The following is a 14,283-nucleotide window of genomic DNA, read 5'->3' as shown; positions in this document are numbered from 1 at the left end:
TGGGATGCCATATGAGGTGCTGATACAAAGGAAAATTTCAAAGATTCGCTTATGTAGGTATTTTTTTTTTTTTTTGAAGTTTCCAGTTAATGTACAAAACAAACCCGTCTGAATTGGTCGATATCTGAAAAAATGAAAAAAATCTCGCATTTTTTGTTTTTTTTTTTCTCTATGAAGTAAGATTTAACTGGTGGGCCATTTCCCTGTGACTGGTGGGCCAATTCTGAGCACTGGTGGGCCATTTGGCCCACCAGTTAACATGTTAGACGAGGCCCTGATTCATCTCTTCTTCTCGACCTCACTGTGCTGTGTATCTCAAGCGGAACGTTCCAGCGCCGCATTTGGTCAGTCGTCTTCTCCAACACCTTATTCGGTCGGAGAGGGAGAGCACTGGCTGACACACCGGCTGATCTGGTGCACTCGCACGAGCGGCTATCTGTAATCTCCCTCTAGCCACGCTGTCCTGTTCCTCTTCATCCCGGCGCCGCGCCTGTCCCCGGGGGCTTTAGCACCACTTCCAACCGTCCACCGTCCGCCTCCGCGCCCCTCCCCGGCCCGCAGCCGGTGCTCTGTGGGGAGACGAGATCGAGACGGGCGTGGGCGGGTCAGCGGGACTCGAGGCCGGCCGGCGGGGCGTGCACGGCTCCGATACCGGTCTCCAGTCGGAGTCAACAGGTCCAACTGTGCAGTGACGCCCCTCCCCGGCCGTGTCGGCAGGAACTGCAGCTGCAGAAGCGGCGCTGTGGCGGTTTCTCGCAACAAAGGACAGAGGCTGGGAGAGCCAGCCGTTCTGTGAACAACAGACGACGGAGAGGTGTCGGCAGCCCAGACCGGGAAACTGACCCAGGAGGCAGCTGAACAGTGGCCAGCCGTCGGCAGAGGACGCAGCCCAGCCATGGCTGACGTGGAACATCCCAGACGGATGAGCAAAGGTGAGCTGGGAGTGCTTTTAGACTGTCGACAGCTTTTGTTTGCTTAGACCGATGAGAAAGTAGCCCATTTATTTATATTTATCGCAGGAACAGATGAATAACCGCAATCATATCAAGTGCTCCGCAAATGCTGATGATTATCACTGTCTTGTATAAGAAAGATTAGATAAACATCCTCCTTTATCTGTTATTTTTAAAGATATGTTAGTGGTTCCCTTTGTTCAAAGGTTTGTTTAATGAGTATTCATCATGTTATCCAACCAATATGTAAAAATTATGCCCGACAATGCTGCCCACCTATGCATTCCCCGGACGGAAGGATCTTTTAACAGTTCTGGTTCGGCCCCTCCCGACAGAGCACATTCTGACCACGGACACGGACAGTTTCCAAGTGGGCGACCGTGTCTGGGTGGGCGGCACGGTTCCTGGCCGGATCGCCTACATCGGCCAGACCAAGCACGCCACGGAGGACGTGGCTGGCGTGGTGCTCGACAAGTCGGTCGGTGAGTGAGGCCGCCCGCAGAACTCAGAACGGGGCTCTCTGGTATATCGTCTGTTCTGTCCATTCACTCCGATAATAGCCGTGTCACCTCGCGACTCACAAATTTCTATACTGACTTTCCTGAGAATTGAGATAACTCCCGCACGTGCCTTTAGACTATTTTGATCTTTTTTCACGTACCCTTTACTTTTGTGCTTCCTTGCTTTACCTCCCTTTTCTTGCTTGAATTACTTGCTCCACATCAATCATATGTCTTTTCGGTAGCTAAGCTAGCACACATCAATTGTAATCCTGGACACTTGCATCACTTTCATTCATGTATTTTTCTCTTCTGGGATCGCTGCCACATGTCCCTTCGACCCCAAGGACCGGTGCCAAATGCCCCTCCCATCCCAGGGACCACCGACACACGCCCCTCCCACCCCAGGGACCGGCGTCATACGTCCCTCCCACCGCAGGGACCGTGCCCCGGGCCCCATCTGCACCCTGACCGCCTGCAGGCAGCTCCACTGCCCGTCATCTCGCCCCTCCTCGCTCCCATCTGTCTCCATGGCTCCGGTGGCCACACACTCCGGGAACAGAGCCACTAATTGCCGGTGCTGGTACTGGACATGCCATTACCGACCGACCGCCTGCAGCGAGAGACGCGCTCCGCACGCTGGCTCGTTTATTCGGAAGTTTCCTCACACGGCTGATCGAATGTTCTGACTTCTACATTTTGTTGGTGAGTTACGCGGAAGGTCAAAGGGTTTGCGAACATAATGCCACTGTATAGGTACTCGTACATGAGGTTATGTAGTTTCATCAGAGATCACTTGTAATTTCTTTGATATTTGAGTATCGATGAATGATCGAATTGACGCTCAAATATATGTACTTCTTGAAGGCTAAGAAAAACCGCATTTAATTGAATTCGACGTCATCATCTATGATATTGATTACATTTAAGATTTCACATTTATTTCTGCTTACCAGAATGAAAGCTTAATTTGCAGCAGTCTCCATAGTTTTGAAAAGTTTTATTAAGAGATGTTTTGCAATAAATGCGCTGGAATTTATTGCTTCACGGTTACACGGTTTATTACATTTTTGTTTACATGTGGTGGGCGGCTGGTTGGCAGGAAGATGATTGAAGGGGGTTGGCGGCTAATATCGCCCCGAGCTATTTTTCTACCACCCCATCGCTTTCCCGAACACCCTGAATCGGTCACTGTCGTTGCCATGCATGGGTCGATTCGATCAGCTGCTGGGGCCGACCTAGCAACAGAACACCAGGACTATAAGGGACTAGTGGTGCCAATTTCATGAAATTTCAATTCCAATTCCGATCCAATTCCAAGAAATTGCCAAGTAAATTTCCAATTTTGTCCAAAGCGGGGGCTATTCCAATTTTTAACGATTTTTGCATTTTTTGCGTAAATTTTAAAAGTGTTTAAAAGCGTTTTTAATGCCTCCGTTTTAAAATTTAAAATTTTAAAGGCCTTGTGTTCCGATTAATTTCCAAAAAATGTTAGGAATTCCGTCCAAATTCCAAATTGGAATTGGACAAAAATTGGAATTCCAAGAAAAGAAATTCCGATTGGCACCAATATAAGGGACCTCTGCTGGAGATGCAGTCCTCAATTTATGGGGAAACCTGCGCCCTGTGTCATTATTGAAAACAGGTACGATAGTGGGACGGTCATACGGTCATGCAGTGTTCTGTGCAAAGTCGATTGCAAACCCGCACTGACTACTTTGGCTCGGTAGTCAAACCGTTACAACTAACAACGGTAACGCAATACAGTTAATAGTTGTGTAATCGAAATGTGAACTACAAGTAAATAAGACTGACACATGCTTAACCCTCGCCGACACAAGCCATTTTGAGTCCTTCGACGGCACAAGGGGGGAGGGGGTTGGTACGACCCCCTTCGCGTTTGGCCCCCGATAGAGCTAGAGCTTCGCGGAAAAAGAACGAGCGAGTTGCCCGTCACGAGAGGCAGCCAATGATACCCAATTTTAAGGTCCTAGGTCATCGGTTGACCTTCCAGGTCAGGTCAATGACCAAAAAATCGGGAATATCGGGAGCTGTTAGAAAGTCGTTAAGTGTGGCCATGCTATGGGGTTTTCCGGGGTACTGATCACGAATATCGTGTTAGTTTTGATCAGAGATGATGTCTTTGAGCATTTAGACCAGGTCGGGTCAGGTCAGGTCAGGTCAACCGGTAGGGGTCGTGACGGGTATTCGTAGTGCCTGTCATCCGCCTCTGACAGCTTCGTAACATGTTACGAAGGCACCAAAACTACTTCGTAAATGTTCAAATGGCTGCTAAATTCGAATTCAGCTCCAAAAAACTAGTCTTGAAACACGTAAAACTCGAAAAAGTGAACCGAGTTCACCAAAGGTCAATGGTCTGACATGACCTTCAGGTGACCTTGAAACCCACCCTAATGCATGGGAGCAACATCAAATCACATGTTTGAACGTTTGAAACCACGAAAAGCCGACATACGCCGAATCGCGATTCCGGCCAAACATGGTCTCGGAAAAGAGGTCACAGGTCAAAGGTCATTTAGGTCAGGGTCATGAAGTTTTTAGGGTAGTGTAAAATTGATCAATGTGAGGGTACTGAAAGTTTCGTCGCGATCGTTTCGTCGCGATCGCCCGCTTTTTACGCGAGTTATTCGCGGAAAACTTTAGGGGGGGGTTGCATCAACTGTGCCGGCGAGGGTTAAGTTTACATAATGCAACTTCTAAGCAACCGAACCTATCCATGGCTTAGGCATAACTAAAGTATTTAGCTTTATCAGTAGTCAGTGCATACATATTGCATATATCCAAGGCTGTTTGCTCATTTCCCATGCCTAACATTTGGATGATTGGTTGCGCTCATTTCCAACTCGAATTGGTCAACAGCTTCTCTCCCTTGCACTGACAAATGACTCAGGTTGGGCTTCATTATTATTTTCCGATCAACATGTGGCTTTATTTGACGTAAAGGGAAGGCCCAGTCCACACCGATTCATATGGAAAACGTTCTTCAAGAAACCCAATCTAAATGTTCGACCAAGTACGTAGGTTGGCCTATACTTGGTACCAGCTGTTACTTGAAAGTGCACAGTGCATGACAATGACTTCTATATTGATGTTTTGCTTGCAACCTCCTATTTAGATGTGTACTGCAGCATTCAGTCATGTCCGAAAAATCATGCTATTCTCGTTTTCTTCTTAGTGATGTTTCTGATGCTAGACATCGGAAAACCCAACGGATCTATGCATGCAACTCTGCCTGCCTTAAACGTTGTCTAACCTCTCTTTCCCCAGCACTCTACACTCTCTATTCGTCTCTTTCTCTGCCTCCCAATTGTCTCTGCTCCTTCTCGCGTCGCCTGACCATTTATCTGTCCGGCCGTTTTCCAGTCTGACAGGATCATTCATTCTGGCATTGTATGGGTCCTTGACATTGTCTCTCTGGGAGGTGCGACCGCTCTTGACCGCGGCACCTTCTGACGTGGTGGGCCATTGTGGGCGCCTCTCGGCCGGTTCCAATCAGGCGCTCGTCTGCCGGCCCTATCCCCGGGCGGCACTCCATTACTGGCGGACCGACTCCATTGTCGTGTGCCGCGGCCGGCCGGCAGCGCAGATAACCGGCCGCCCAGCCCCCACCCCCGGCCTCAGCCCCCGCCCCCGCCCGCGGCGCCGTATGGTGTTTGTCAACATCAGGCGGCCCTCGATCACAGCAGCGCGCTGCCGGGCGTGCGTCCGTCAGCGGCGGCCGACGCGGTCCGTCAGCGGCCGAGACCAGAACGGTTCGTCAGCGACCGGGACCAGAACGGTCCGTCAGCGGCCGGGACCAGGACGGTCCGTCAGCGGCGGCCGACGCTCTGTCATCAGCGGCTGTCAGACACCGGTGGCGCACTGACCGATCCGCCGCGACGTCCGCCGACCGTGTAATCACCGACTCTTGTGTTAGTGGTGTTTGCATGTGTTTTTATTTTGCTTGTGAGCTTTGCTTCTTTACTGTAGTTCCTTCCTTCTCTTGTTCTCTTATTACTTGTTTCCACATTACGCATGTGTTAGCTGAATACTTATGCGCTTGCGTGGTCCGCTGCGATTTTGTAGACTAAGGTTGTGTAACGTTTGCTGGCAAAACAAGAGATTTTCTCCTCTTACTTAGCACTAGTTTCGTCAAGCCGGTGCCAACTATCGAAACCGGTTAACTGCGCCGGTAAAGCCGACTGTAGTTTTTCTGTGTATAATAGAGGCTGATGCAACGTTTAAATGGCATTGATGTATTGTGTATTGTGTATTGTGTATTGTGCCAAGCCAACCACAGACCCAGCGGCCCATTTACAGTGGCAGTCATGCCCATAAAATACAAAAAGAAACACTACATACGTCTACAAAGAACGATACATTGTCTCAGATGTAAGCCCCCTGAGAACGAGCGAAATCACGCACATCAGAATGGATGCAGTTCGACGGAGCCAACATATCTGCATTCGGGATTTTCTGTAGAAAATTGTTGCATAGCACAGGAATGCGAATGAAAAGTCCCGACTTTACAGTGTTCACTCTGCCGAATGCGACATGAAACAGTGCTGGCTGCCGAGAACGTCTGTTAGGGACCGCCAGACCAGACAGACTCAGAAGGTGAGGACAGTCGATCCGTCCATGGTGCAATCCCAAAACCAGGCGGAGATCGGCTTGAATAAAGCGCGATTTCAAAGAACACATGCCAAATCGAACAAGAAGCGTCTCATAACTCATGGGCAGGTCGCGACCGTGGGTGTTGGATGCCAGCCAAGACAAGAAGCGATGCTGCATGCGCTCGAGCTGCGCCAGATGGGTTACTGCTGCGCCACTTCACACAACGCTGCCATACTCAGCAATGGAACGAACATGGGCATTGTACGCGGCGATCAGCGCACCATGGTCAAACTTGACCCGCCGGGGACACCGAGGCAGTTGGACAGTTGGAAGTAACTAGTATTTTACATGTAAACTTGTAAACATGTAAAATACTAGTTACTTTAACAGCGATCACAGCACTACCCAGCCATCGCTTCTGGAAGGATGATGGACTGCGTCATCATTTCAATTTCATTGTCGTCACGCCGTCATTGGCAATTTTCAGGCAGCTGGCTAAAAATGGACAACAGCATCAGCCTCAGCTGGAGGCAGCTTATGGCGGACAGCCGCATTTGTTATTAAAATATCTTGTACAGCCGACTGACTGTCGGAGAGCTTTCACCATGTGAATACTGACTAAGGCATTCACATTCCGACTGTTGGCCACAGTTTGTTAGCTCCTCCTCCATAGAAGTGATAGAACTAACAAGCCAGCTCATATGCTGATCTCATCTACTGTTAGGGGAAAGTGGGGTAAGACGGTCAGGGTAGGTAAGACGGGCACCCCTTCTGCAGACCAAACCAATAGCGCTACGAGCAAGAAAAGTTAGGACCAGAATTGCCTTTCCCACTACACACCACCATTCAAGTCTGGTGAATTTGTGTTCAGTCGATAATCTTTTATTTTGATTTCTTTAAAACACTCATTTCATTGAAAACATCCATAATGTATTGTGCAAGCTTTTGTGTACAGCACTATAGAGTTAAAAACTCGCAATCACTTGTGGTACACTCATATGCCAACAGTGTTCATTTACGGCGGATTTGCTTTGTCTGCATCAAATTGTCCACAGCGAAAAATCGTGCTGAACTTCTGACATTGAGTTTGGGGTAAGACGGGCAACTATGAACCCAATGGGTCTGTAATGGTGAAAATATTTTTGTTGCTGTAGGAAAAAAGAAGCATTTCTAATAAGAATATGTTCGATTCCGATACTCACAGACATGTTAGCAATATTCCTTCGGCACAGTTTATTCTCGAATAATGAATGTGAAAAACGGTTCTACATGGCTTCTGAACTAGGGCCTATATAGGAGCATACGCCTTCTGCACGAATCTCGTATACTGCCATTTCCGAAGCACTTGAGACCAACGAGCGACTGTATAAATGCGGCTAATCTCGGGCATTTGTTGCGAGCTGCGCTGATCGGTGAAAGAAGCTGGCCGTCTTGCCCTACCCATGTGACCGTCTTACCCCATGGGGTGGGGTAAGACGGGTTTTTGCAAGGTTTTGCAAAAATAGCTGCAGTTTATTTGTTGAATCAGGTCTAAGTCTCATCTTCTGGCAAATGAAAGTAAAATGTCTGAAAAAGGTTTTCACCCAGTTTCCCGTTTCTATGATGTTTCTAACCGGCCGAAAAATGGCTCCAAAGTTAAGGTGCCCGTCTTACCCCACTTTCCCCTAGATGTACTGATACGGCTAAGCTGAAATCATTTTTCAAGCTTCTTGATTCAGGGACAGATAATGCAAGCTCCAATACCTATTTGTCTCAAAAAGCATGCTAGTGTCGCTGCAAATGCGAGATAGTCATGTTCTCGTGACGGAAGCATTTTCCCTATGAGGGTAATATGGGCTATATCTCAAAATTGCGATGTGAGAGCCGTGGGACTGAAACCATCGGCAGTCGGCACCAATCAGTATTTTTACTGACTGCGTCCTGCCATTTTCCTCTGATTTTGTGCGATACATATTGACGGATATAAGGTAGCGGTGTTTCCACGCCGATTGACCTGTGACCTCTGCCATCCGCAGGGAAGAATGACGGCACGCTCGGCGGCCACCACTACTTCATGTGCGAGCCCAAGCACGGCGTGTTCTCCAAGCTGACCAACCTGACGCGCGAGTGCATCGGCACGCCGCCTCCCGACTACGAGGAGCCGCCGCCGCCGGCCGGCTCCGGCTCGCGGCGCAACTCGCGCAGCTCTCCGGCGCGCCACGTGCCGGCCGCCAGCCGCAGCTCCCCGGCGCGCCACGTGCCGACACACGGCGGCTCACCGGCCCGCCACGTGCCCTCCATACACGTGACCGGCGGCAGTCCCGCGCACAGGAGACGCTTCTCCGAGCAAATAGGTGAGTCGCTACCGGACACACGGACCAACTCTTCGCGGCGGCGGATTTTAACAAACGTTGGGGATTTACAAAGAAATATGGATATTTTAAGACGTTTATATCCTCCTTCCAAATAAGAGAAGCGGACGTTTATTAGGTGATCTTATTACCTTCCAATCATCGTCCCTGATCAGCCAAGGATGTGAGCATGTTTATTGCTCTCCGATCGAGGTTGAGGCGTGCTCTACCGATTCCATCAAGGCACTGTGCAGTGCAGAGCACCGCTTTATTGACTCGGAAACCTGGTCGCTTGATTACGGTCCAATACGTAGCACGGCAGCCGAGCGCGCGACGGCAGGGCCTCAAGCACGGACAATGACACTCTCATCCACCGGTCATCGTCCGACTGCTGCTAGCGAGCACGGCTGCTCCACGGCTCATACAGCGGCTCAGCGCGCTTTCCGCCGTCGAGAGGGGATGAGCTGTGATTAGCCAGGGAGATACCGGACTGACCAAGCTGCCGTGGGCTCTCTCTGTGTCCGTCAGAGAAGTCACTCCGCTAAGGTCGGAGTTGAGAAACCAGCCAACTGAGAGGAGATAAGACGACGTAATATTAACCCTCGCATGTGTGCGGCATTTGCCAGCTTCTAATGTGTAGGGGGGGGGGGGGGGGTCGGTTGGACCCCTCTTGCCGTTTGGCCCCTGATTGAGCTAGAGCTTCGCGGAAAAAACGAGCGTGCTGCCCGTGACGAGAGGAAGCCGATGATACCCAATTTTAAGGTCCTAGGTCATTGGTTGACCTTCCAGGTCAGATCAATGACCCAAAGTCGGGAAAATCGGGACCTGTTAGAAAGTCGTAAAGTGTGGCTGCTAAGGGTTTTTCGGGGTGCTGATCACGAATATGGTGTTAGTTTTGATATCACAAATGATGTCTTTAAGCATTTAGACCAGGTCGGGTCAGGTCAGGTCAGGTCAACCAGTAGGGGTCGTGACGGGTATTCGTAGCACGTGTCAACCGCCTCTGGCAGCTTCGCAACATGTTACGAAGGCACCAAAACTACTTCGTAAATGTTAAAATAGTTCTAAATTCGAATTCAGCTCCAAAAACTAGCCTAGAAACATGAATAGCTCGAAGAAGTGAACCGAGGTCACCAAAGGTCAATGACCTGACCTGACCTTCAGGTGACCTTGACATCCACCCAAATGCATGGAAGCAATATCAAATCACATGTTTGAACGTTTGGAACCACGAGAAGCTTGCAAAGGCGCGACTTATGTGAGCCGACATACGCCGAATCGCGATTCCGGCCAAACATGGGTTTGAGAAATAGGTCACAGGTCAAAGGTCACTTGGGTCAGGGTCATGAAATTTTAAGAGTGCGTGTAAAATTGATCAACTCGAGGGTACTGAGAGTTTCGTTGCCATCGGCCGCTTTTTACGCGAGTTATTTGCGAAAAAACCATGGCGGGGTCCATCCGACCCCCCCCCCCCACCCTACGAGGTTGGAGAAGAGAGAGAGAGAGAGAGAGAGAGAGAGAGAGAGAGAGAGAGAGAGAGAGAGAGAGAGAGAGAGAGAGAGAGAGAGAGAGAGAGAGAGAGAGAGAGAGAGAGAGAGAGAGAGAGAGAGAGAGAGAGAGAGAGAGAGAGAGAGAGAGAGAGAGAGAGAGAGAGAGAGAGAGAGAGAGAGAGAGAGAGAGAGAGAGAGAGAGAGAGAGAGAGAGAGAGAGAGAGAGAGAGAGAGAGAGAGAGAGAGAGAGAGAGATAGATGAAAAATCCGTTATGAAGAGGAGCAAATATGGCAAATAGCAAACAATCCAACTGAGTAAAATAAGGCAAGACAAGGACCAGGTCCAGGGAGCCGCATCTGCAGCCAGATGGAGAGTTAGGTTTTATGTTCAGATGCTGAAGCCAAGGACTCTGGTCTTAAGCCATTTTTTGCATACGTAAGCTACGTTTTAGAGATTCCAGTTTACGTTATAGATACCGAAGCGTCCATACACGAAGCATAATCTGTGAAGCTGATCGGTTCCGTGAATTTGGCGGCTTTGGGTTGGCGGTCCACGGTCCAGTGCTGCAGTGCTGCAGTGCCGGCGGTGACCGCGCCGGCACAGACTGCTCGACGCCCGCTCCTCCCGCTCCAATCGATGCCCGTTGATCGGCCTGAAGCCGCTGGTAAGCCAGCCGACAGAGTGAAAAGAAAGGCCCTCCGGTCCGCTGATCCGGGCTGCAGCGACTCCTTCAAGATGAGATAAGGTACGGCTCGTGGTCCACAGCGAATAGTCCAGCACATAATCCACAGTCCCATACAGATCGCCCACACTCCACAGTTCCTCATAGATAGTTCACAACCCGGCACAGCCATCCATCAGTCTTCACCCTGCACTGACAGCCCTCGGCCCGACACACAGTCGCCAGCCCAACACTAGCCGCGTTTACATAGGGCTAGTTGCCAGATAGTGGAATTCCACTAACGAGACATTTTTTCCACTAACGAGACATTTCAGGCACCTTCAGATAATTCTGACGACCTATCCGGCCAGAAGGACCAAACCGATCGACAAAAATAAATACATCGTAGCGGATGAACACTAAAGAGGTACTTCAGGCTTAGACATAGTATAGATGTCGCAACTCGCGGCCTTCCCGGCAGTAAGGGCGAGGTATAGATGACGCTACTGCAGCAAGTCACTGGAAAGTGCGAGTCGTGGAATGGAACGAAAGTTACGGAACGGTGGCTTCTTAACTTAAGCGATTACCTGCGCGGACATTCACAACAAGTAAAAATGCGACATACAGACGGTTCATACACATACTCTAAGACGCTCCCCATCACATCCGGTGTGTATCAGGGCGGTTCCCTCAGCTGTTTGCTATTCGCCATTTTCGCCAATGATATGTGCCTGCATGTTCCTGAAGTCAGCATTGTTCAGTTCGCAGATGATACGCAGATTTTAGTGACCGGCAAAAAAACGAATCTGAGTCAATTAATATCGAAGATGGAACGTGCACTATCAAAGCTGTTTGACTGGTTCTGCGCTAATGATATGAAGGTGAATGCGACAAAAAGCCAGATGATAGTGTTTGGCACCCGCCAGATGCTGCGAGATATGCCTCCCGTGAGCATCCGGTTCGCTGGGACTATTATGCACGAGTCCGAAACTGTGAATAATCTAGGCGTTGTGATGGACAAGCACTTAACTTTCCATAGTCATGTGAACCATGTCGTCTCAAAGTGTACCGGATCACTCCTGGCCTTAAACCACGCGAGGCATGTATTACCAACACTGACCATGAAACCAATCGTGACCTCGTTAGTAGTATCAACTCTGCGTTACTGCCTTTCCGTGTATGGCACCTGCGGAGCTATAGAGCGGCGTCGACTGCAGAAAGTGCTGAACTTCTGCGCTCGTGTGATAAGTGGCCGACGGAGGCGAGACCATGTATCCGACGTGTTGCGCAGCTTAAGATGGTTGACGGCTGACAACCTGGTATTGTACCACAGGGTGTGCGGTGTACGACGCATTGTCGAGTCCGGCCACCCAAGCGAGATCGCGAGCACGTTGGTCACCGCTGCCGGCCATGGCCACGACACGCGGAATGCCGGCCGACTACGTCTCCCGCGAATACGTACCGAGGCGGGTAGGAGACAACTGGTGTACGGGGGCGTGGACGAGTACAACCAGTTTTGTGAAATTTATGACGGCCGAACATCTTTTAAATATGCGCTCAGAAGATTTTTACTTCTGAAGCAGGCAGCATAACAATTTATCACTGACACTGACATGGCAACTGTCCTGCGATGTTTTGTACGAATGTATGTGTGTATGCTCATTTATCTATAACTACTCGTTTTTATGTTATATGACACTGCGTTAATGAAAAGCCGCGAAAGCGGATTAGCGTGAATAAATGAACTGAAAAACTGAACTGAACTAACGGAAGCTTATTCGTTTTATTTTCATTTTTAAGAATTGATTTCGTGCGCTAGGTTAAGAACATTGTCTTCTTTTTTCATACGTCTCCACCCCCCCCCCCGTCCCTTCCATCCTTTGGATCAGCCAGTGTGCAGCAAGAGGGTTCATCGGAGAAAAGCGGCAAAGAGCAATCCTCCCTGAGCCTGTCAGGTCAGAAATAACCTGAGCATAGGCGGCGGAACGGGGAGGGCACCGGGGCACCGTGCCCCCCTTTGATTTCGGCCTGCATGGAAAGAATGGGACCAAAAGTCGGCGCTGCCCCCCTTAATTGAAGGTGCTCCGCGGCTACTGAACCTGAGAACCGTTCGTTATGCCCTACTGCCCACGCTTCTTAAAATTTCAGTAGTAGTCAGTTATCTGGCCAATGTTTCCGTATAGGGGTTGGCAAACACAACTGAGCCTCGTGAGTGGGATGAGTACTGGACACAGAAGTGGACAATCTGTTGGCAAGAAGCCCGCAAGGATAATATCTCGAAACTCAGGACTACGTATACAAACACTTTAAATGCATCTAAATCTATAATCGAAAGCCGCATTGTTGTGAACTACCGGCACGTGCGTCCAATCACCATCAAGAACGGAAGTCCGACCTACAGCAAGCACGACAGTCCGATCATAGATGTATTGAAAAATAACTAGCAACTTTAAACATCGCCTTCCTCAGTCACGCTCTACACCGCATCACATAAGAAAACCGCCAATATCGATTACAAAACACACATAAAGGAATTCCGTAGGTATAGATCAGAGGAATACTTCACCTCCTTTATCTGGCGCGTCAATAGGTATAAAGTAATCTTTGGCGTCTACGCACTAGCAACATCTATAATGCAAACAGCAGTTCAGAAACCATCCACTAAAATTGTAACAAGACAAGGGTTGGTCAAAATAAATTATAGTCATCGTGATAAATAGCAAACGAAATACAGAACAAGCACAACAAAGCATTCCACACTCGTTTAGACTGTACAATATGCCTACATAAGACATTGCAGCAGTGTACAAGGAAAACATTCTTTAAAGATGCTAACGTGGGGAGTTTTAAAAGTTTGGTGAACACAGTTACGACTTACGAGTCACTGCACAAAAAATGTAGCGCGGTCGCCAGCCGCCCCAGGCGAAAGAGTCGACGGAGACGGCGTCAAACAAACCCGAGAGGGGGTAGTTTCATCCGCATCAGCGGAGAAGCTCTCTCTACCAAGGTCGTCAGTTACCAGCCGCCTGCCGCAGCACCCTGCTGGCGATTTGATAGCTGCTCTCATTCTCAGCTGGCTGAGCGCCATGTGCCGGGTCATCCGGCTCCATGATTTCCCCTTTCATTAGCAGCTGCTGTTGTAGTTATTGTTGTTGCGTTCCTTTCAGCCGCTGCCGCAGCATAGCCGTACGGTTCTGGATGGTTCTCACGGCGGCAGCCAGGGTCAGGGTCACCAAATCGCGCAGCGTCGCGCGCGCGCCTGCCGTGGCGCGCCTGTCGCGCGCGCGCGCCTGCCTTGCAGATAGTGCCACGTCGATCGGCGCTACCGTTGGGACAGACGGCGGTCGACCCATATCGACCGGTACCATCCGTCCGGCCAGCTCCTCCAACACCGCTCTTAGGGCGAATAGCTGTTGTTGTTGTTGTTGGTGTTCCCCTCAGGGCCGGCTGGGGCCGGCCTGTAACCCCGTGAGGGACTCCTTGTGGCGGAGGTAGCCGGCGGCCAAGGCCGCCACCAGCTCGCCGTCCTTCAGCTGCTCTGGTCGGATGTGGATGTTGCCCGTCAGTCGCAGGCGGGCGCCGGCCAGGCACGGGCACCTGAGCAACACATGCTCCGGGGTGTCGGCGCCCTCTCTGCACACGATGCAGCGGGCTGCGGGGCACGCCTTGAGGTTGCACTGCTGGCAGGTCGGGATGGGGTGCCGCCCGATACGGTGCAGATACTGCTCCGAGCA

At 50.2% G+C, this 14,283-nt stretch overlaps 1 protein-coding gene across 1 annotated transcript in view; it reads left to right on the top strand.

Moving 5' to 3' along the window:
* Positions 1-14,283, top strand: part of LOC122379573 (CAP-Gly domain-containing linker protein 1-like) — a 63,471-nt gene that overhangs the window by 25,308 nt on the left and 23,880 nt on the right. Inside the window, exons 2-4 of the mRNA XM_043361870.1 lie at positions 718-932; positions 1,289-1,435; positions 8,083-8,400. Of these exons, the coding sequence (XP_043217805.1) occupies positions 896-932; positions 1,289-1,435; positions 8,083-8,400 (502 nt within the window). The 5' untranslated portion in view covers positions 718-895. The remainder of the gene's footprint in view (positions 1-717; positions 933-1,288; positions 1,436-8,082; positions 8,401-14,283) is intronic.

This window comes from Amphibalanus amphitrite, unplaced genomic scaffold, assembly GCF_019059575.1.
Source record: "Amphibalanus amphitrite isolate SeventyFive unplaced genomic scaffold, NRLGWU_Aamphi_draft 000080F_arrow, whole genome shotgun sequence".
Classification (NCBI taxonomy): domain Eukaryota; kingdom Metazoa; phylum Arthropoda; class Thecostraca; order Balanomorpha; family Balanidae; genus Amphibalanus; species Amphibalanus amphitrite.
This window is presented reverse-complemented; position numbering and strand designations above follow the sequence as displayed.